At 44.6% G+C, this 15215-nt stretch overlaps 1 protein-coding gene across 5 annotated transcripts in view; it reads right to left on the bottom strand.

Moving 5' to 3' along the window:
* Positions 1 to 1594: 1594 nt before the first annotated feature.
* The window catches only part of RANBP10 (RAN binding protein 10), a 138124-nt gene continuing 124503 nt past the window's right edge, over positions 1595 to 15215 (bottom strand). Inside the window, exons 10-15 of one of the 5 annotated variants that reach the window (XM_074202231.1) lie at positions 15003 to 15151; positions 13693 to 13888; positions 12064 to 12188; positions 11114 to 11259; positions 10337 to 10448; positions 1595 to 8418 (exon numbers count right to left, since the gene is read on the bottom strand). In XM_074202231.1, coding sequence (XP_074058332.1) covers positions 8288 to 8418; positions 10337 to 10448; positions 11114 to 11259; positions 12064 to 12188; positions 13693 to 13888; positions 15003 to 15151 — 859 coding nt within the window. In that variant the 3' untranslated portion in view covers positions 1595 to 8287. Of the gene's footprint in view, positions 8419 to 10336; positions 10449 to 10582; positions 10762 to 11113; positions 11260 to 12063; positions 12189 to 13692; positions 13889 to 15002; positions 15152 to 15215 lie in introns of those variants that run through there. The other 4 variants (XM_074202233.1, XR_012471718.1, XR_012471719.1 and 1 more) reach the window with 4 other exon arrangements.

The raw sequence follows: 15215 nt of genomic DNA, 5'->3' as shown, positions 1-15215 counted from the left end.
AGAAATGCATTTTCTCATTTTTTTGGGGGGGGGTGAGATCCAGCTTGGTTATTATAATAACATTTCATTCAGGTTTTTTCTTGTTCTATTTATATTGTTATGTAAATTTCCCTGGTACTGCTTATTTCATTCTGCTTCAGTTAATTTCTGTATTTTTAAAAAATTTTATTTAAAGCAATGGGGTTAAAAGTGACTTGCCCCAAAGTCCTGAGGTCACATTTGAACTCAGGTCTTCCTGACTCCAGGGCTGGTGCTCTATCCACTGTGCCACCCAGCTGTACCCCCCCCCCCAGTTAATTTCTTCACGTGATTCTCTGAAATCTTCGTTTAGTTTCCTTTGGCATACTTAGTAATAAATATCTCATTACATCCATTGGTCATTTTTGTTTTTTAGGTTTTTGCAAGGCAAATGGGGTTAAAGTGGCTTGCCCAAGGCCACACAGCTAGGTAATTATTAAGTGTCTGAGGCGGCATTTGAACTCAGGTCCTCCTCATTCCAGGGCCGGTGCTTTATCCACTGTGCCACCTAGCCGCCCCCATTGGTCATATTTAATGAGTAATTTGGCACATATAGAATGTGTCCAAAGGTATGGGCATTTAAGCAAAAAAAATTTTTTTTAAACCAAGATACACTTTGTTTCTTTTAGTTTTTTTTGTTTTTGTTTTTGCAAGGCAATGGGGTTAAGTAGCTTGCCCAAGGCCATACAGCTAGGTAATTATTAAGTGTCTGAGGTCGGATTTGAACTCAGGTATTCCTGACTCCAGGGCCAGTGCTCTATACACTGTGCAACCCAGCCACCCCTAACCAAGATATACTTTGTACAAGTGTTTCTTCTGTTTTGGAAATGTGGTCCAATCCCACATATGGGCTTGTTCATCTCTTTCTTCTATTGTTAGGAGTAAAAATCCACACATTGCCAGTACTTCAAATTGTGATCATATGCCCAGACTAGTTCTGAAATCATAACTTCACCTACAATGCATTAGGTCTTTTTGCAGTTGTTTCAGGACTATTCCCACCAATCTTCACATTTGCCAGTTAGGGGTGAAGTGAAGCTTGATTTGCATTTCTCTTTTTAGAAATAAGAGCATCCTTTTGGTTGCTAATAATTTGAATTTCTTTTGAGAAATATTTCTATTCTTTAACCATTTATTTCCGGGAGCAGGTGGGATATTTTGACTAGCAGATCCTTCAGAGATACTTGATAGAAAATTGTGGGGTTTTTTAACCAGCAAACTGCTTCTGTTCCTAATCCACATTTGCAATTTGTTCATGCAGAAGTTTTTTGATTTCATATCATCAAAACTGTTATTATTTTTATAATTTCTTCTGTTTTTGGTTGGTTAAGATTTCTCTACTCCAACAGCTATGAAAAGGTTTACTTTTTTCATGATATGACCTTTACTTTTCATGTCATGTATCCATCTTGAATTTATTGTGGAATATGGAATATGTTGGTCTAAATCTGTCAAACTACTTTTTACTTTCCTAGAAGTTTTTTCAAAAAGTTCTTTCCTATATAATTTATATTTTCAAGCTTCTCAAACACTGGCTGGAGAACTAAGTTATTTTGAGTTTCTAATATTTTTTAATCAGGTTTTGATGACATAACCTAAGATCTATAGAGTGTGGGTGGCTTTTGATTTTAAAATTGAAATCCTGACAGGTGATGACATAAGAAACATCTGACATTTGCAAACAGTTATCCTAGTCCCAAGCTCCTTCAAAGATCCTGCTGTCCTCAAGAGGCTTCCCTTTCTGCAGGTCACCGGTGGTATCTTTTAAAGGAGAAAGTACTAACAATCTAGACATCTCTTTTGGGACTAGTAATAGGAAAAATGGGAAGGCAAAGGGTCAGGGGTCAACAAAATGGGGCTGAAAGGAAGGAAAATGAGGCCTGGGACTCAAATGGTTGTGTTGAGAAATAAATAACTCAACAAAGACTAACAAAAACAGAGGCTGACACACATAGTTACACATGGATGTATATTTTAATAAAAATAATTCTGTCAAAATACAACAGAAAGTTTCATCTTTATCATATCTTGAGTACATTTGAATAGTTTTTTTTCCTTAGTTAAAATGTCCCCCCCCTCCCTCCTCCCACCCCTTCTTCAAGGCTTCATGCTAGTGGCCAGGTAACTCAACTCACAAATACAAAGCAGAGGCAGACCCAGTGTGCACAACTCTGAGAATGTCCATTTTGTTGAAGTTATTCACAAAGAGGAAATACTCTTTTTAATGAGGAGGCCGAGAAAGTTGAGAGTCGGAGTTGCCATCTCTGTGTCAAACAGGAGTGAACGGGGCTGTTATATATTCTGCTGATGGTGCTGGCAAAAGTACACATTTTAATCTGGTTTCATGCCGAGATGTAGCTTTTCATACCTGAGTTCAGAATGTCCAAGAAAACCTCTCCGTTTTAATAGTTTCTGTCTTATTTTGTGCTTGACCCAGGAATGTCAGTATCCCAAGATCAACAGGCTCTGCTCCTCCTCCATCTTCAAGGGAGGGGACAGAAGAATTTTCCCTGTCTCCCAAAACAGTAAGCACAATCAAACACACCCATCCATCCATTGGAGGATGAGTCCATTAGGGACTAATGGGCATAGTTGGGGATAGTGGAGGAAGGGCTCTTGAATTCTCTTCCCCCATCCACAGAAAGCCAGAGCTTCCAAAGGAGAGGATGAGGTAAAGGGAATGCCCCCTCAGGGTCCACTTCCTGCTAATTTGGAGAACCACTCCCTTTTTCCATCCTTATCTGCTCCAAACTCAAAACCTTTGACCCCATTTCTGGGAACTCTAGTGAGTAGGGACTGAAAGGGTCAACACAACAGGAGCTAGAAAGAGCCTGGGTCTGTGAGCTGGTTTCTGTGAATCTGCTTGGATGTTTGTTTCCCTAGATCATGGCATCCCAAGGTGAGAGAAAGGGTCTCTCAGATGATGGTTGTCCCAGAGAGCACCCAGCTGCCAAGTAATGGGGATGCCTCTCCTAGAATGACCTTTCTGATCACACCTCTGGGTGACTTGACAATCATCATCAGCACCACAGATAAGGTGAGGAAAGTCTGAAAGAAATGAAGGGTCCTGCTTTTTATTTTACCTTCCTGGAGGGGAAGAGTTTAGATCTCCCATTAGCAGCTTTATGAGGACCCACAAAAAATATGATTCAACCTCAGTATTCAAGAATTCTGTAGCCTCCTTCAACTTAGGAGTCCCCTGGAGATGATCAGAGATGGCATGGTTAATTCCCCCTGAAGACAGAGGGCCCACTGGACCCTAGTGCTGGTTACCTACAAATTTCAAGAGGTGCAGATGATCCACCTGGGACTGAAGGTGCCCCATCCCTGGGGAAGGACAAGAAATGTAAACAACTTGAAGTCAGTTGAAATATTGAGATAAGGCACAGAAAACAAAGAGGAAACCTTGTATAGGGAGTGGCCACTGAAGAATGCTCCCCTTCTCCCTCTTAGCACTCCTGTTACACTCTCTTGGAGTTTTCACTGACCTTCAAGAGAGCCTTTTCCACAAATATCAAAATCCAGCCATTCAACCTAAATCGACAGGGCCATGCCCATCAGTGGTATCTTAGCTCACTTGAGAGATATGGTGCCTTCCTCTATTCCAGCCAGTGTTTGTGATACTGTCCTACTACAGGTGCCAAGGGGCAGTAGAAAGAGAACTCGGCTGGGAGTCAGCCTTTATCCTAATCCTTGCTTTGTTTGTCCCAAGTTCTGTCATTGGGTTTCAATGTCTTCAACAAAAAGATGGGCTCTGGATGATCTCTGAGGTTCTCTCTAGCTCTAAAAACTAATTCTAATTATTAAACCTGGCTGGAGCCCAGTTCTTGGGCACTCAAAGTCAGATGCTATTAACTTTCAAAATGCAAAATTTATTCCACCACAGATACACATGCAGGCATGGCAAAGTCTCTGGGAGGAGGAGGTAGTAGCCTGGCCTCCGTGATGTCCACTTGAGACATCAAGGCACTTAAGAAATGAAATCCTCTTCCTTCTTCTCCCTCCTCCAGTTATACCATCATGATTACTCTTAAAAAAGGGTGGGTGGGGACAAAACAGGTTAAAAAATAGAACTTGGCCTTCCTTTAGAGTTGTGAAGAACTATCAGATTTGGGCCTCCCTTAATCTGCTCTGGAAGAGGCTGATGCTCCTGAGGCTCCACCACTATTCTCACTTCCTGAAGGTTTCCTTGGACAAGGAGGAAATGACCAGCACTATGATAAAGAGGCAATCTCTGGAGGCATGCTTGAGGGTGAGTGATGATTTCTCAAGTTTTTCACAGTCAACTTTTATTAGCAAGTCAATGTCTCTTTGGGGTACTTGGTTTCCCCACAACTAGCCACTAGCCACCAGAGTCTGCATTCTGTCTCAGGAGGGTGCCTCTTACTAGAAAATTCAAATCCATTGGGAGGTGTAGTGAAAAAAACACTGGACAAGGGGGTCAGGAGGCCAAGGTTCAGATCTCTGATACGCCACTGTGACCTTGGTCAAAACATCTCTCAAGGACTTGGCTTCTTCAACTGTAAAGTTAGAGAACTGAATTAGATGATCTCGAAGGAATCTAGAAATTAAACCCAATTATTTGTTTCATGCAGATAATTCTATTAGTTTTCCTGGTCCAAAGGACTGAGCAGTCCTGTTAGCCTAGATTAAGGTATACCAAATTTGAATTTTCACCCTACTACTAGGTAGCTAGCTACAAATGAACTTCTTGGGGCTCCATTAGCTGGGGAAGTCAATAGCTCCTTCCTAACCTCATCTTATACAGTTCACAGGTGGCGTCCATATCATACCTCCCTCACCCTAAAGGGATAAGGTAAAAGTTAAGCTCCAAGGTCCTCTCTTACACTTCTCCCAATTACTATAGGTCTCCTATGTTTGCAATCTGGCTACAAATCTTCAGAAATCTGTTCCAGGATCTAAAACTTGGGAGCCTAGAATTGGTCTTCCTGATAGGCTTTGAAATTGCTCTCCTCTCCTTCTTCCTTGGTTCACATGTTAGTCTGATGCTTAAGGCTCATGGGATGCATGCATTTCCAATTGAAAGAATTTGTGATGAGCAAGAAACAAATCTAGGCAATACTAAGCTGGTGAATCTTAAACAGTTTCTAGAAAATGTTCAAGCTGCTGGTTTCATGCACTCAAAATAGATTCCCACTTAACTCAGTACTGCCACTTAAAGACTGCAGAGACCCAGGGGAACCCCAAGTCCATTTTGGACATTCTGATGCTTATCTTTTGGCGGGGGTGGGGAATTAAGTGACTTGCCCAAAGTTACACCGCTAAGTATTAAATTTCTGAGGTTGGATTTGAACTCAGGTCCTCCTGACTCCAAGGCCAGCGCTCTATGCACTGCACTACCTAACTGCACCCATTCTGATGTTTATCAATTCAATTTTAAAGAATGTGATGAACAACAGAAATCAGAAGGGTAATCTGACTCAGAGAACTGAGTAGGTGCTTTTCACTTCAGAAATGGTTGAGGAGATGGTACTAGAATTGGGAATCTGTAGATAACTGTTTTCTGGAAGGCTCTGGCCCTACCACACTCGCCAGGATTAGCTTGAAAATTATTAATAATTATTAATTATTAAGTGTGAACATTATTCTTTTGTCTTCTGACTGGTAACTCCCTACCTATTCCTGATGATCACTACTAAATTAAAATAAATTTGAAAAAATCTTAATTCATATTCTCATAGGATTATAGACTTTAGATCTGGGAGGTACTTTAGAGATCATTTAGTTCATTTTTTTATTTCAATTTACAGATGAAGAAACTGAGTCCTGGAAATGATAGGTGACTTGTCAGTGGTTCCCTAGGTGGTACTACTCCTAGGAGTGCCCTACTCCAAATTCAAAACTCTTTTCACCCTTGACACTACTTTTTTAAATCTAATTTGGGCACAACAGAAAGAATCCTGGATCTGGAATCAGAGTTTCAAGTCCTGGTTTGGCTCCTTACTACTGACTTGAGGAGCTAGACTAGATGACTTCTCTCTACATCTAGGCTAGGATGACTATTGGATCCTATTCAGAGCCCTCACCAAAAGGTTAGCACAGTTCACCAGAAGACCACAGCAGAGCTAGAGATAAGGAAACTGAAGCATAGATCAGGAACTTCCACAGCTGAGACCCCCTCTATCCTAAGCAAGAAAGGGGACCAGGACTGAAAGTTGAGCTCCCCAAAAGGATATCAACTATCTTACCACAGAAAATTCTCTGAGATGGGAGGCACAATCCTGGCCAGAGCAGACTCAAGCCTCCTGAAACCTGATGTTACCCTAGGTGGCAGGGACACAGCAGCATAGGTTTTTGAGAATCTGGGTGACATCCTTTCTGTCCAGGAGCCCCTGAGGACATCTCCTTGAACCCTCTGCTCTGGGCCTGAAATACCTAACTCCAGATGCTGTCATCCTGGCCTGGAAGGAGACAGATTTCTTTCATGGAGGCTACAGAACTTGGGCAAGTCATGTTCCCTTTCTAGGTACAGTCTTCTTGTTTACTGAGTGAAAAGGCCTCTTCCACCTGAAAAATATCATCTCTAGCCTTCCTGTGGTAGCCTCAGTATTTGGCCAGCTTATGTCTTAGGGTTTTAGGAGCTCAGTCAGAAGAATCTTTTTCTTTTCTTCTTTCACTGTTTTAAATGCAAACTGCCCTCCTGCTGATTGAAGACAAACTTCTTCAGGGACAGGTATGCTCTGAACTCCTGGAATTAAAGGCAGAAGATGATCCCGACAGGGGAGAATCTCTGGGCTTGCTACAGCAGAATGCTGGCCTTGTGCTGAGCTAATGAATGTACCCTCCATACTCCTCCAGAATTCAGTGACTCCACATCATATAGACCAGATGAGGGTTCTGCACAAAGGGCCATGGTCCGCAAAGTCTCATTTTGCCAAGAATAGCCATTAAAAACACACACACAAAACAAGCCAACACTTCAAAGTAGGGGAAAAAAAAGCAAACAACTGGCCCAAACCTTGCTGCTGCCCTTCAAAAGGATGGACTGAAGATTGCAACTTACTCTACCAATTAACCCTTTTCTGCAGCCTGAGCCTGTCCTCAGAGAACTTGGAGGTCTGCAGCAGACAGGAAGATCTGACCTACTTCTCCAAGAGTCTGCCCCTCACCCACCCAGGGTGATTAGAACCACTTCCTGATAAAGGGGGTCTCACTGGCCCTCCACAATCCACCCTGACATCTTCCCGACTATTTCTGCCTGAACTCAATTGCTGTTCCTGTCCCATTCTTGAGGGCATGCTCACCCTGACACTTTCAGCAAGGTGACCCAGTACAGTGGACAGGGCAAAAGGCTTCTTGTGTGACTTTAGGGAGGTCCTATTCTCTTTCAGTGATCTCCTCTATAAAATGCAGGAGCTGGAACAGATAAACTGGAAGAGGCACTGGCTCATTTTAAATTGCATGATCTGGCTCCTGCTCTCTTCTTCCCTAACTGGCCACATCCAACACAACAAAGTTCCTACCGTGTTTTCTTCAACTGACTTTATGGTTTGGAAGTTCAGCTGGGGACATGGTAGAAAGAAATGAACAACTTGGTTGAGGTGACAGAGATGGTTTCTTTTTAGTGAGTGGGACCTCCCCTTCCCCCTAAAAACATACACTGTCTGGACTGCCTCTCCCCAAAGTGTCCAGACAACTAGCACTACGATAAATACTGTGTTTGTTTATATATATATATATATATATATTTATATATATCTCATTTTTTTACTTAAGAAAATAATAAGCTATCACCAACTTGGATGAGCTTTATCATCACTAAATTAGCAGAAACCAGCTCAGCACAAACTCTCCAGAGATAAATACTGGTGGCTCAGTCAGAAAAAATATAGATTAAAAAATCAAAAACAACCAATTCCCTCTGCCTCCCCCAACAATGTCCCCTAAGAGTGGAAGGGTAATCTGCCAAATACTGTGTGTGTTGTCCCTGCTGTTGCTGCATATGATGGAAGAAAAAGTCAAGGAGAGGCTGAGAGAAGAACGAAAAAAGGAGGGAGAAACAAGGAGAAGAGGGGAGAGAGAGGGGGAGAGTGAGAGAGAAGGGGGAAGATCTAATTCTGCCAGCAGCTTCCAGGTCTCTGAGACAGATGTGTGAAAAGGGGTCTTGAGAATAATGAGAGGATAAGGCTAGCCCTGAGTCTTTGGGCTAGCCCAGGGGGAGGAGGGGCAGCATGAAGAAGGCCAGGAAGAGCCCTGGGGCCAGGCTGGAACAGCTTGGTGGGAAGGTGCTCCTCTCTTACTCAGGCGGTTAGTGCAAATAGTCATCAACTCTGGCAAATGAACAGGAGCCTAGGCCAACTCGGGCCATAAGCCGAAGACACTCAGATGCTTGGCCCAAGGCGAGCATCAGTGGGGGCTGCTTTGGCAGGTTTTGAGATTCTGCAGGGAGAAAGAGAAGATTTGGTTATTCTTTTAAAGGCCTCAGCTCTCAGCTGGCACATTGTAGTCAGATTTGGGAATTTAAGTCTGTAGGGGGAAATTTAGGAAAATGCCCCCAAAAACCTAGTTTGGGACAGGAGGAGAGTGGGCTATGTGTGAGTGCTTGATCCACTGCCCCTGTGACCAAGAGTATATACTTCTAAAAGTTGAGTGACAGGTTGTAGCCTTTATTGAGGGTCAGGGGCTGACCTGTGGAACCTTGATTGGAATCTTGATGTGGCTAAGCTTAGGGATGACCATTGTTGGAGAGCAATGTCTGTGGTCAGGGTCAGGGAGTTGGATGAAGGCTGGGGGTAGGGGTCAACCTGGGATCAGGGCCTAGGTTTGTGGTCAGGGTCAGATGTCAATTTAGATGGAGGGATAAGCTTAATACAGTCTCTAATTTGAGTTAGGAAGTCAGGGTAGAGGACTAGGGAGGAAAAAGTCAGACTATGTAGGCATGAGGGCATCAATCCATGGGTCAGGGTTAGGGTACTAGACTAGGGTTAACAGTCAAGTGGGGCCCAGAGTTAAAGCTCAAAAACTAGGGAAAGAGTTAGGTGATGATTCTGGTGCCAGAGATGGAGGCAGAATATGTCAAATGGTATTGATGTTAGAGGATTCAATCTATGTTCAGGAGAGGGCAAAGGCTGCTCTCTGTGGCAATGACTAGGATACTCCCATCTATAAATCTGGTTGGAGAAATAATCGATCTGTGGCTGAGGTTGCGTCAGTTGATGACCAGTTAGGACTCAGGTCAGACAGAGCACTAGGGTGAGGCACAGATCTCGTCAGAATTGGAGATCTTTGAGACTTGGGTTAAGGAACAAAAGTCAAAGGTCAGAGGCAGCTAGGTGGTGTAGTGGATAGAGCACGGGCCCTGGAATCAGGAGGACCTGAGTTCAAATTCGGCCTCAGACACAAAATAATTGCCTGTGTGATTTTGGGCAAGTCACTTAATCTCATTGCCTTAAATAAAAAAAAAAGAAAAATAAAAAAGAAACTGTGAAAGCTAAGTTCCTAAAGAAAAAGTTACTAAAAAACAACAACAAAACAACCAAAAAAACCCCAAAGGTCAGTTTTGTGGCCAGGAGCAGGGCATCAGGGACTCAATCTGGGACCAAGGTTGAAACTCAATTTGTCAAAAGTTATAGGCTTGTCTATGAGCAGAGTCGGAGTCAGCATGATGTTAGGGGTGGGGAAGAATTAGAACTCAGTCCTTGGTTTAAACAAAATTTGGTAGAAATTGTGAATTCTATGAAATTCTGCTGGCAGAATTTATGAAATACACCTTGGTAGATTTTGGGCAGAATCAGTGAAATTATTGTCCTAGAAAGGACATAATAAAAATGAGGGTCTACTGATCTGTCAGAAGGGGAGCTCCTAGGCCCAAATGTCTTTAAAAGAAACCACCTCAGGAGGGTGAGCATCACTGTGGGGGAAAGTGAGCAAGAGCCTTGAGGCAATCAAAGCAGGACATGGGTGAAGTTAAGGGAGGACTGGGAGAGAGATGCTGGAAGAGATCTCCTCACTGGCATGGATCTACTGAATCTACTCAGTCCCTTCTCTCCCAGTTAAGATGTAAGCGAGTGAATGCTTTCAGAGCAAGGAACCCATTCTTCCTAAGCCCTCAAGGGCCTGGACACAATCAACAAGCCTGTATGATCTCTATGTCACCATGGATCTGAGTTCAGGATAGCACCCTCCACCAAATCTTCCCTGTGATCAGAATCAAGAGAGGAAGTTTCCTTCCTTCATCGTATCCAGGTTCTATCTAAGCCCAAGACAGGGAAAATTCCCTGAGGAGGCCAGAAGCTCTGCTCCCACTGACTCCCAGGGATGGTAACATCTGAATCTTGCCTGGGGGTTCTTTTCCTACCTAAAATAGCACTATTGAGAGCTGCACACACAGGCTCCCTCTGGATAGGGTCTAGTTGCTGACCAACAGGGCAGTTCCATGGGTCGGAGTATGCTAATAAGCTGAATGCATCCTGGATGGAAGAAAGCAGATGGAAGAATCGGTGAGGAAGGAGGCCCCTTGTCATGAGGCCCTCCCCTCCCCAAACCCCTCTCCACCTCCTCAGCTGGAGTGCTGGGGAGCGGGAGCCTAAGAGCTCCAACAGACCTGCTTTCCTCCCCGTCTCCAAGGAGCTCCCCTTCAGTCCTCTTCGTGAAGGCTCCCAGCCCAACCCCCTGAGCCTGCTGGCCTGGCCTTACTCCTGGAGCCCCGGGCAGCAGCTGGAAAGAAGCTCAGGGACTTCTCCTGAAGCAGGACTTTCTGGAGCTGAACTGCAGAGGAGTTGACTGTTTTGTTGGGGTTGAAACATGAAGGAGGATCCTTGAATCCCTGAAGGGGCTACTCCCGACAGGACAAGCTGCTGCTGCCCCTTATCTCCCTCAGGAATAGATGGCCCCTCCCACCCACCCCCATGGTGATGACCACATGGGCCCTACTGGAAACTGTCTAAGGAGCCAATCCTGTCAGTCACCCCTCAACTCTGGGCTGCGGCTGGCTCTACTACGGGGTCAATGGCCCCTCTGCTCCTGCTCTCCTGAGAGCATTCTCCCCCTTGGGTGGGGCCTGTCCCTGGGACTGCCTGTCCAGTGGGCTTCGGGACAGATGAAGGTGGAGGCCCTAAGACTGTCTTGGAGTTACCTGCAGCATCTCTTTATGGGCCAGATTCTTGCCATACTCTCGGCACAGCTGTTCACTGAGGGTCTGCAGCTCCCGGCCAAACAAAATAATTCTCTCTGTGGCAGCCTGGTTGCCTCCACAGAGCTGTCGTCGAGGACGCCCATCTTCTGTGCCGGGGAGAGGACATATAACATATGCATTAAGAAAGGGCTAGCAAGAATCCCAAGGATTGCCCATGACCCTGTTTTCCCATCACAAGGCTTTAAAGGAAAGATGATCATAGTTGGGACTAACAGCTGGGAGACATAGGGCTGCTGGATGATCTGTGGTTGGATCTATCTACATGAGTATGCTGACGCATAGAAGCTGGAAAAGCCAGCAGGCAAGTTTGAGAAGATGGCCCTAGATACAATAATTTCTCCTGTGATTTAGCATGCTCTGTCAGACATAGTCTGCCTTCTCTGACTACTAAATTGTGATCTCACTCACGTCCCAAATGATGTGCTAGGACTTTACATTTTAGGTCTGAAAATAAATCTAGACATCCATTCAACTCTTGAAATACTCCAGTGTACAACTTTCTTGTGAGGAATACAGGGAGCTAGCTCCCTGCACTACTTTGTTTTTTCAATATTTTATCTATACCCCCCCATAACATATATATAAAAAAATTTTTTTTAACATTTATTTAAAAAAATTTTGAGTTCTAAATTCTCTCCCTGTTTTCCTCTCCTCCCCGAGATAGATACAGATTATTCATATCTCTACACTGTTAAAGAAGCCCAGACCAAGGCTAGACCAGATATTTCTCCAGACCAGCTGGGTTCTTCAATCCCTACCAGGCCTCACTAGTTCAGTTCAAGCTCCAGCTATTCTCAGCCAACAAAAAAGGTGGAGAATCACATGGGGAAAAGCCACATCCCTAAAGTTTATTTCTGGAGCTAATCATAGAAAGGGAAGAAGGTCCTTACCCATACTAGATTCATCTGTCTGGAGGATTTCTTCATGTTTGTAGGCACCATTCATGATCCGGGTGGAGGAGTTCTCTACCACTCCATTGGGATAATGTTCTGCTTCCATCTCCATCTCACTATCACTGAAAAAGAGGGAGGAGAAGATGTTGGCTAAGACAGGTCAGAAAAGAAAAGATGGCTCTGGCTGGGACTCCCATTCTACCAGGCAGAAGACTAGAGCTCAAGCTTAGAATTCCTGCTCTCCTAGCCTTGTGCCGATGGAAGGAATTTAGGTGGCTTTCCAGGGAGACTTCACTTGCAAGGTCAGACAGATAGCTTCACCTCCCACTTCAATTTAATTTCAATTCAAATCAACATGTGCTTGATTTGCACTTAATAGCTGCCCAGTACATCAAGATGGGCTGGGCCTAATTTCTCCACCCTCCACCCTCCCAGTTCTTCTCTCTTTTCACTAACCAAAGGCTAATCCCCCTTCTATAAATGGAGGCCAGAGAATCATATGATCTTTTACATCACCTAGTCAAATGTCTTCATTTATGCTGAGAAAGAAAGAGGATCACAGAAGAAAGGGTTAGAATGATGTTAAATAGCAGAGAGAGTATTTGAATCCAGGTCTATGTGACTCCAGATTGAGTGTTCTTTTTTCACCAAATCCTAACTCCCTCCCAACTTCCTTTGAAGTTAACCCCTACTGGCAGTTTTTCTCTCCACTCCCTTAGAACAAGCACTTTCAGATTCTCTCCTCTTTCCTTAAGTATCCTTTTCTCCCTGACTCTTCATCCACTGAACCATGAAGCTGGAATTCCTCTTACACTGAGTCCTACAGGACCCCTAGGAGGTCTGCCCCAGTCCTCTAGCTCCTCCAGCTTTGATGGAAATGACCAACTTGACAACAGCAGGGAGAAGAGAGAAAGTTTGGGTCGTTGATGGATAAGTGGAGTTCTAGCATCATGACTAGAGCATCGTTCATATTAGTACCTGTCCTGGGCATGGGACTGGGCCTTACAGAGGTCTGAACTAGGTTGGCAATGAAGTGTCCTTGTTCGTTAAAAAAAGACAGATTTTATTCCATGGTCTCATTCAAAGTCTGTTGAACCCAAGGAATTGCCTGGGAACTGCTCCCTCTCTCCTTCAGCTCAAACCCAGTCTAGCCCAGCCAGGCAGCAGTAGCAAGTGAAGAGTGTTCTTGTGTGTTTGATCATCCTAAGAGTCCCATCCCATTTAGCAGCATGGATCATGGAACTCAGAAATGTCCTACAAGCTAAAATGAACATTCTCTTCCATCATACACGAGGCCTGTCAACAGTGTATGGAGGATAGAGCCAGCTGAAAGGATACCATGGTCCCAAGGGTGTGAAAATTCCTGAGGCCTGAAAGTAACTGGCTTAAGGCAGAGCCTTTTCTGGGAGAGAGGAAAGCTGACCTTAAGGGCTCAGGGTTCCTGGGGTCAAGCTCCAGCTCTGATGGCTACTAGGGAAGGAGATGGACTGATTGGGGATGAGGGGAAGAGAAGAAAGGAGTGTGAGGTGGTCAGTCAGTGTGAGGTGCTGCTAGGGACAAAGCCTTAAAGTAGCCCCTGCTTCTATGCCATGGTCTGCCCCAAGAACAAAGAAGGAAGCATGGTACCTGGTCTCTTGGTTACTTGTACTACTGTGCTGCTGGGATTTGGTGGAGTCTGTGGAGTTGGACTCAGAGTAGTTGACTGACGAAGGGGAGGAGGAGGATGACGACGATGATGAGGAGCTCAGGGCTGGGTATTTACTGTGACTCTGTTTGCTTTTGGTGGATGTGACCCCATTGCTACAGCTTGGGCTTTCTGCTCCTGAAAGCCAAGAGAATAGGGTCAAAAGGCTGGATGGGTGGCATCTGGCAGAAAACGTGGTCCAATAACAAAGTGGCAATACAACTTATTGATTCCCCTCCCTGCTGGCATAGAAGCATAAGCCCAGAAATAAATAGAGAGAGGGTTCCCAGAGACCTTCCTGCCAAGGTCCTCAAAGGTCTTGACTACTGAATGACACAAAAGACAGAAACAGCAATGTCAGACACACTGAGTTTTACTCTGGGACATATGCTGGCAAGCTTTCTTCACTCCAGGCTATCCTGAAGCCTGGTGCTTCCTTAGCAGAGTCTACCCTGGAAGAGAACCTCAGGGAGTGGGGGACAGAGACCTTTTTCTAGTTTTAGGCTTCAATAAAATCAGTTAAAGTATTTCTATTCTGGACATTTTATGTCCAGTAGCATCTCTGCCAAGATCCCATGTAAAGCAGATATCTCTCACTCCATACATGGTCAAGGAATTCAGAAATCCCTCCCTTCTTCTAAAAACTGCTCCAGGGAGCACCTAGGAAACTAGCTTCATCACCTCTCATTGGCTGCCTCTTTTTAAACCCTTCTCTAAACCTGTCCTCCTACCTTCTCAGGAGTTGCCATGCTCCACTGAACTCCTATACCCATGACCCAAGAGCTCTTGAACACTCAGCATCTCTCCTCCAGTACCACACACACCCTAAGATCACATCATCCCTTCTTGCAAGCAAACTCTCAAGGACCCTGCTAACCACAGAGACAAGTCTCTAAAAGGGCCAAGTCCTGGGAGATAACTGGTCATAGCCTTTACTCAGAAGCCTAAAAGACAGTCCCATATCAGCAAGAATGATAACAGTTCATATTTCTCTAGTGTTTTAGGAGAAATCTTTATTAAGCCAATCCTGTGAAGGAGGTAGCACAAGCGTCATTATCCCCATTTTACAGATAAGGAAACTAAAGTTCAGAAAGGTTAAGAGTTTGCCCAGGGTCACATAGCTACTGAGTAGCAGAGTCTGGCACTCCTGAAAAAGATCAATTCCAAATCGGGGCCAAAGGTTTCTGCAGAAAAATTCCGTAACATTTTTCACTGTGTCCTCTACTGTGGATGTTAAAAAGTCTGGACTTACCAGTGCTGTGCAGATGGGAGTTGCTGGGCCCATGTCTAGGGCTGAGACTGGGGGACCCTGGGTAGCTGTCTTGGGATTTGGGGCTTCGAGCACTGAAACAACGAACCTCACTGTCTGTTCCATTCACCATCTCCACAAACTGCCGGCACCTGACAGGGGTTGGGGGTGGGGGTGAGGGAGGGAAGATGCCTGAAGTAAATATTTTGCTCTGTT

The sequence above is a fragment of the Macrotis lagotis genome, chromosome 1, assembly GCF_037893015.1.
Source record: "Macrotis lagotis isolate mMagLag1 chromosome 1, bilby.v1.9.chrom.fasta, whole genome shotgun sequence".
Taxonomy (NCBI): domain Eukaryota; kingdom Metazoa; phylum Chordata; class Mammalia; order Peramelemorphia; family Peramelidae; genus Macrotis; species Macrotis lagotis.
This window is presented reverse-complemented; position numbering and strand designations above follow the sequence as displayed.